This window comes from Dermochelys coriacea, chromosome 9, assembly GCF_009764565.3.
Source record: "Dermochelys coriacea isolate rDerCor1 chromosome 9, rDerCor1.pri.v4, whole genome shotgun sequence".
Classification (NCBI taxonomy): Eukaryota; Metazoa; Chordata; order Testudines; family Dermochelyidae; genus Dermochelys; species Dermochelys coriacea.
In genome coordinates, this window is record NC_050076.1 from 23363499 (window position 1) to 23371523 (window position 8025).

At 47.2% G+C, this 8025-nt stretch overlaps 1 protein-coding gene across 3 annotated transcripts in view; it reads right to left on the minus strand.

Annotated features, from left to right (window-relative positions):
* The window catches only part of MFSD1 (major facilitator superfamily domain containing 1), a 41240-nt gene extending 37622 nt beyond the window's left edge, over positions 1 to 3618 (minus strand). The window contains exon 1 of one of the 3 annotated variants that reach the window (XM_043492057.1): positions 3260 to 3505. In XM_043492057.1, coding sequence (XP_043347992.1) covers positions 3260 to 3410 — 151 coding nt within the window. In that variant the 5' untranslated portion in view covers positions 3411 to 3505. Of the gene's footprint in view, positions 1 to 3259 lie in introns of all 3 variants that reach the window. The other 2 variants (XM_038416644.2, XM_038416645.2) reach the window with 2 other exon arrangements.
* Between the last annotated feature and the right edge of the window lie 4407 nt (positions 3619 to 8025).

The window sequence follows — 8025 nt, forward strand, 5'->3', positions numbered from 1 at the left end:
TAAATTTACAAATAAAAAAGCAATGGTATATTTACAATGCTATTTTAACAACTTTAAAACTATTACTCTTGCAAGTTAAAAAGAGAGTCTTCCTAAACTTAAAAAAAAAAAAAAAAAAAAATCCAGCCACTGACATTCATCTTCAGTTTGTTTACCAAACTGCTAGAAGGTAAGTTAAGCAGATAATATAAAGTATTCACATACTTAAATAGTAACTAATCTTGTGAATAAAAGCAAGTTCTCTTTCATGTTAATGCAAGATACAACTTTTTGGAAGGGTTTTTCTTTTAAATTTGTTTTGTACCACAGCATCATTAAGGTATAAATGGGGCCCTTGAACAGAGAAACACTTATCTTAACCATTACTGCCCCACTGGAACATCTATTGTTCTGCATTTACACTAACCACACCCAAAGTTTGTTACTGCAAAAATACAAGAAGTGCAGGTGCTCATAAAGGAGCTATGTTTCTTTTGATAAAGGGAGCCCCTTCCTACTATCAGAAATCTGCTCATAACTGTACTGAATAAGCAATGAACATTCAAAAACCACATCAAATGGCATTTGATTAAAATGTGGTTCTTTAAACTGAAGGTGTCCATGCTTCTGACAGGTTTTATTTTTGTGAAATGTCTGTATAACCTACTGCAAATATTTTAATTACTTTTAAAACCTCTTAGTGAAATGGTGTTTAGATTCATATATTCCTGTGCAGTGTTCACAATTTAAACATTGTAGCACTGCACCAGAAAGTCAGACTGAAAAATAAAAGGGACTACTCCATCCAACCTGGGCAAGGAAAATAAAAGTACAAAAGAGAAAAGTGAATTAAGCTTTTAGTAACTCAAATAATTAGTAAAGTAAGTAATGTCTCTCTTCATACTGTTAGCATCAAGTTCAGTGCACAATGACCACTATTATTAACATGTATCTAAAAATGTTTTAACCCTTGATCATTTGGAATGAAACTCCTCAACTCTGAGGACAGACGTATCACTATCACAAGCTGTGAGAGTTTATACCAGGGGTCAGCAACCTATGGCACGCGTGCCAAAGATGGCACACGAGCGGATTTTTAATGGCACGCTGCTGCCCGCTAGGTCCCAGCCGCCAGCCCCGCACAGCCCAACGCCAAACCCAGGCCGGCAGCAGGCTGAGCGGGGCCAGCGGCCGGGACCCCGGCAGGCAGCTGCGTGCCATTAAAAATCCTGCCTGCTCTTCTCTGCTCTGCTCCTCCCCTCCCCCCATGGGGGCAGGGTGAAGAAGCTTAGTTCTGTCGGCTGCTGCAGGGCAGGCAAGGTCCCCCCTCCCCCGCTTCTTCCACCAGCATGTTGGGTTCCTGCCCCTCCTCCTCTCCCCTCATAAGGGCCATCAGCTGATGGGCGGCAGGGAGGGAGAGAAGCAGCGCTGTTCCGGGGAGGAGGCGGAAAGAGGTGGGGACGGGGCCTTGGGGAAGGGGAGTAGAATCAGGGCATATCCCCTCCAGCCCCCTGCTGTGAGCACTCTGGGTATGGGGCTGGGAGCACCCCCATGACCCCAACCCACACCTCCAGACCCCTGCCATAACCCCGGCACCCCCCTCACATGCCCCCAGCCCTGACCCCGGCACCCCCCTCACACCTGTAGCCTCCTGCCCTGACTCCTGCACCCCCCACACATACCCAGCCCCCCCACACCCCATGCCCTGACTCTTGCATCCCCCACATTCCCACCCTGAGCACCAAACGGGAGCTTCTGCAACCTCTCCCTCCACCCCACATTCCCACCCGCACCCCTCGCACCAAATGGGAGCTGCCCTGGTAAGCACTCCACACCCAAACCTCCTGCCCCAACCTTAAGCCCCCTCCCTCATTCTAGCTCCTGGCCAGACCCTACACCCCAACCCCCAGTCTGCTCCTTCACCCCCAGCCCTGTGTTCAGTGCATTCCCACCCTCAGCTCAGTGCAGAGAGGGGAAGAGAATGGGCTAGAACCAGGAGAAGGTAGGTACCCACTCTATGTGGGCAGGGCCAGGTTCCCAGACCGACAGTGGGCTGAGTGGGGCCAGCAGCCGGGACCCTGGTTGGCAGGAACTGGTGGACAGAACCCCAGACCGGCAGCGGGCTAAGCTGCTCAGTGGTCCTGGCCGGCCCCACTCAGCCTGCTGCTGGCCTAGGTGAACAGAACCCCAGGCTGGCAGCATAAGAGCAGCATTTTAATCTAGTTTTAAATGAAGCTTCTTAAACATTTTAAAAACCTTGTTAACTTTACATATGACAATAGTTTAGTTATACAATATATATATATAGACTTATAGAGAGAAACCTTCTAAAAAATGTTAAAATGTATTACTGGCACACGAAACCTTAAATTAAAGTGAATAAATGAAGACTCAGCACATCACTTCTGAAAGGTTGCTGACCCCTGGTTTATACTAACTGAGAGGTAGACAGTGATTGTGGTGTACAGTGATAATTTCCATGCAGGCAAATAGACCAGATGCAGCCAGGATTTTCTTGTTCAGAATGTATGGAACCTTCAAACTCAAGAAAAACACATTTACATCAATAATGGGTTTGTTTGTTTTGGCACAGTGTGGTGAAAAATAAGGAAGGCCAAAAGAAAATCAACTTAGCACCTGCCTATACAGCAAAATTCATGTCAGGGAAGTGTTACATCTCAAATTTGAAAGAAAATAAATCAAGAGGGAAGGTTTATGTAGAAGAGTTTTTAAAACTTAAGATGGAAGTAGTAAGAACAGATGCTAAACCTATCAGCCTCCAAAACTTTAACAAGCCCTGCCATAAAACGTAACGGTTCATCTCCAGAAGGACTTTTAATCCTCTCTTGGCTTAGCTCCTGCCTGTGCAGACGGGACAGGGCTGCTAGAGAAGGGCGGTAGGTTTAATGTTTACAGCCGGGGACACGGTTTGGTCCCAGGAAGGCAGACAGAACAAAGCCAGGGTATAACAAGGACCCGGCCCCAGGACCCTGTTGTGGCGACAGGGCCCGAGGGTGCGGGCCTTGTTTTTCCCACCAACACGTTAGAAATATTGCAGGCAGCCCCCGCCCCAGCAGCGCCGCGGCTAGGCTCGTGGAGTTACGCTATGCCGGGTCCTGCGCGGAGGCTCTACCGCCCTCCTAACCGTGGGCGGATGAGGAGCCCGCTCCCAGCCCGGCCTCTAAGGAACTGGGGGGCGGGTGCACAGCCAGCAACGGGCGCGGGGGGAGGGTGCACGAGCCTGGCTGCCGCTGGGGCGGCTCCAACAGGCGGGACTTACCGAAGCCCAGGAAGCACATGAGGGCCAGGACCAGCAGGCGGTGGGCCAGCCGCCGCGGGTCGGCCAGGGGCGACAGCGCCTTGCGCGGGGGACAGCCATTCTGCGCCGAGTCCAGCAGCGGCCGCTCCTCCTCGCCGCCCGGCTCCACCATCGCGGCGGGGCCCCGGCTTTCCAGAGCAGGCTCCCAGCAGCACCAGGTCACGTGAGAGCCAGTCAGCTGATCCCCGTCAACTAGCTTGTCACGTGGGAAAGGCGACGACCCATGGGGCCCGCCTCTTAGGCCCAGCGGACCCACAATGCAGCGCGGCCTGGCAGCGCTCTGCTTCGCAGGTGCCTACGTCACCTGCAGTGGCGCCGCTGAGCTCAGGCGAACGCCCTGGGCGCTGTCCCTTCCGCGAGGCCCCGCCCCCGCCCTCTCGCCCAGCCTTGCTCATTTTCACTGGGCTGGGGCAGGGGTTTGGGGTGGGGGAGAGGGTTCAGGACTGGGGCAATAGGTTGAGGTGTGGGAGGGGGTACAGACTAGGGTTACCAACCCTCCAGGATTGTCCTGGCGTCTCCAGGAATTAAAGATCATGTCATATGATGAAATCGCCAGGAATTCATCCAACCAAAGTTGGCAACCGTGGTACGGACTCTGGGCTGAGGTGCAGGTGCCAGGGTTGGGCCAGAAATGAGGATTCAGGGTGGTTCAGGTTGGGGTGCAGGGGAGGGAGGGCTCCAGCTGGGGATGAAGGCTTTGGGGTGGGGCTAGGGATGAGGGGTTTGAAATGCAAAAGGGGGCTAGGGCAGGGGGTTGAGATGCAGGATGTGGGCTCCAGGAGCACGTTTGGGTGTGGGAGGGGTCTCTGGGCTGGGACTGGAGATTGGGGAGGGGGTTTGAGGTGCAGGTGGTACTTACCTCAGGTGGCTTCCAGGAAGCAGCAACATGTCCTTCTAGCTGGAGTGGCAGCCAAGGGGCTCTGTGCACTGCCCCCACCTGCAGATGCCGCCCCCACAGCTCCCATTGGCCATGGTTCCCAGCCAGTGGGAGCTACAGAGCCAGTGCTCAGGACGGGGGCAGCACACAGAGACCCCGTGGCTGCCCCGAAGCCAGAGGAACATGTCGGCCGCTTCCCGGGAGCCAGGCAGGGAGCCCACCTGCCCCCCTACGCCCTCAACCGGACTTTTAATGGCCCAGTCAGTGATGCTGACCAGAGCCACCAGGGTCTCTTTTGGACCAGGTATTCTGGTAAAAAATCGTACACCTGGCAACCCTATAACCTCCAGCTCTGTGCAGAGTGCTCTGCAGTGGCTGCCCAGCATGTATTTTGAGGGCCAGCTCTTACTTGTTGCCTAATGTCAGGTGACTCATACCCAGCAATAGCAGGGAGAGGTTTGGAACTGGACCATCCTCTGTTTGGGTGCTTTGGCCCCCATCTACTACTAGGACAAAACCGGACATGGTTTTGTCTAGTATCAGACAAGGGACACAATTTTTAAGAGTGCACTGCTCCGCTCTGTAGGGCTGATCTCAAACTCACAATGCATTTGAGATCACACTAATGGGGGTCAGGCGCACACTTCTAAAAATGTCCCCTCCTCAGTGCTGTGTGATCTCACAAAGTGCTTGCACATGAGGCCATGCTGTTGGGAGCAGGATCACACCAGCAATGGCAGGCCCATGCTGTTCCTGGAAGTACTGGAATATCCATTATTCCAGGAACATAGAATATCAGGGTTGGAAGGGACCTCACGAGGTCATCTAGTCCAACTCCCTGGTCAAAGCAGGACCAATCCCCAATTTCTGCCCCAGATCCCTAAACGGCCCCCCCTCAAGGATTGAACTCACAACCCTGGGTTTAGCAGGCCAATGTTCAAACCACTGAGCTATCCCTGCCCTACATGTGTGTGGCCACTCTAAATAATGGGCCCATTTCATTTTCACGCAAAATATCCTACTGTAAGTTACAGATACATAAGCAAAACATTGCAGGGCAGCATACATTTAAAATAACTTCCCCGTGTTTTCCAGGCACGCTTTCTTACTTTTCATAGAGTCAGAAGAGACCATTGTGATCATCTAGTCTGATCTCCCATACAACACAGGCCATAAATGTTTTAGAAAAACATCAAATCTTGATTAAAATATTGTTGTGGTAGATTCTCCATCACTGACCCTTGGTAAATTGTTCCAATGGTTAATTACTCTATTAAAAATGTACACCTGATTTCCAGTCTGAATTTGTCTAGCTTCAACTTCTAACCATTGGATCATGTTATCCCTTTCTGTGCTAGACTGAAAAATCCATTATTAAATATTTGTTCCCCCTGAAGATATTTGTATATAGTAATCAAGTCAACCCTTAACCTACTGTTTGTTAAACTAAACAGATTTAGCTCTTTGAGTCTATCATTACAAGGCATGTTTTCTAATCCTTTAATCATTTTCTTGGCTCTTATCTGAACCCTCTCCAATTTATTAACATCCTTCTTGAATTGTATTCCAGCAGCGATTGCACAAGTGCCAGATACAGAGGTAAAATAGGTTTCAGAGTAGCAGCCGTGTTAGTCTGTATTCACAAAAAGAAAAGGAGTACTTGTGACACCTTAGAGACTAACAAATTTATTTGATCATAAGCTTTCGTGAGCTACAACTCACTTCATCGGATGCATTCGGTGGAAAATACAGTGGGGAGATTTATATACACACACAGAGAACATGAAACAATGGGTTTTATCATACACACAGTAAGGAGAGTGATCACTTAAGATGAGCCATCACCAGCGGGGTGGGAGGGGGAGGAAAACCTTTCATGGAGACAAGCAAGGTGGGCCATTTCCAGCAGTTAAGTTAAGGTTTTCCTCCTTCCCCCCCCCCCGCCCCGCTGGTGATGGCTCATCTTAAGTGATCACTCTCCTTACAGTGTGTATGATAAAACCCATTGTTTCATGTTCTCTGTGTGTGTATATAAATCTCCCCACTGTATTTTCCACCGAATGCATCCGATGAAGTGAGCTGTAGCTCACGAAAGCTTATGCTCAAATAAATTTGTTAGTCTCTAAGGTGCCACAAGTACTCCTTTCCTTTTAGAGGTAAAATAATCACTCTGCTCCTATTTGAGATTCTCCTGTTTATGCATCCCAGGGTCACCTTAGCTCTTTTGGCCACCATGTCACAATGGGGCTCATGTTCCACAGATTATCCACCACGACCCCCAAATCTTTTACAGAGTCACTGCTTCCCGGGATAGTCTCTCCCATCCTTTCAGTATGGCCCACATTCTTTGTTCCCAGATGTATACATTTACATTTAAATGTATTAAAACTCATATTGTTTGCTTCCGCCTCAGCTGGTTTATCAAGGGATCCAGATTGCTCTGAATCAGTGACCTGTTCTTTTTCATTATTTACCACTCCCCCAATTTTTGTGTCAGCTGCAAACATTAGATGATTTTATGTTTTCTTCTGGGTCATTGATAAAAATATTAAATAGTATAGGGCCAAGAACCAATCTCTCCATAATCCCCTTGTAAACATACCTTCTTGATGACAACTCCATGTTTACAATTACATTTTGAGATCTATCAGTTAACCTGTTTTTAATGCATTTAATGTTTGCTATGTTAATTTTATATTGTTCTAGTTTTTTAATCAAAATGTCATGTGTTACAAGTCAAAAGTCTTAGAGAAGTCTGTTACGTCAACACTATTGCTTTTACCAATGACATTTATAATCTCATCAAAAAAGATATCAAGTTAGTTTGACAAGATCTATTTTCATAGCTTTGTAGATTCATTCTATTGTAGCATAGAGTCCATTTTTTAAAATATTGTAGTATTCAGGAAATCACAACATTTAATTTATGCTCAAGTGTCAACTCTTCAACCTTTGAAGTGACAACAGAATTTCTGGTTTCAGAGTAGCAGCCGTGTTAGTCTGTATTCGCAAAAAGAAAAGGAGTACTTGTGGCACCTTAGAGACTAACAAATTTATTAGAGCATAAGCTTTCGTGAGCTACAGCTCACTTCATCGGATGCATCCGATGAAGTGAGCTGTAGCTCACGAAAGCTTATGCTCTAATAAATTTGTTAGTCTCTAAGGTGCCACAAGTACTCCTTTTCTTTTAACAGAATTTCTAACTCCAATGTTCAGGCTTCAAAAACTCACGAGTTTGGCGTAAAAGCCATGAGATGTTTTAAAAATAATAATGTTCTTTTTATTTGCCTCCTGGTTTCTGAGCCTTTTAGGAGTCACATTTTTTAACTTTTCTTGACAACAACAGTGGCTAAATTAAAAAAAGAAAGCTGAGCTTCTCAGGAGCTGGGGCTTTAACAAAAGCACCAAATATCATGAGAATCAGGATAAAAATCACTAGAGTTGGTAACAATTGGCTCTTGAACTATTCAGTGCTCCAGCTCCTGCTCAGATCAAGATGGAGCACAGCACCCTGAAACCTGTCACGTTTGTGGATAGTTAATGCTTCACATTAGCAGTCAATTAAAAGGAATGTTTTCATTAAAAAAAGTAGCTACCGGCACCTCTTAGTGTTGAGGTCTGGCTTAATAGTCTTCACTCCTTTATGTTTATAGTTAGGGCAGTTTTCAGGCGGTTTTGTCTCTGGACCAACATGTAATAATACTCTTGAAGTCCTTGTGTTAACAGAGGTGTATGAATGCAGAATTTGGTTCTGATTATTTTAGCTTCTTTTTAATTTTATTTCCTTGCAGAAAACCAAATTGTATTTATTAAACGTTATCATCTTTACAAAATGTCCTGTAATGGATTC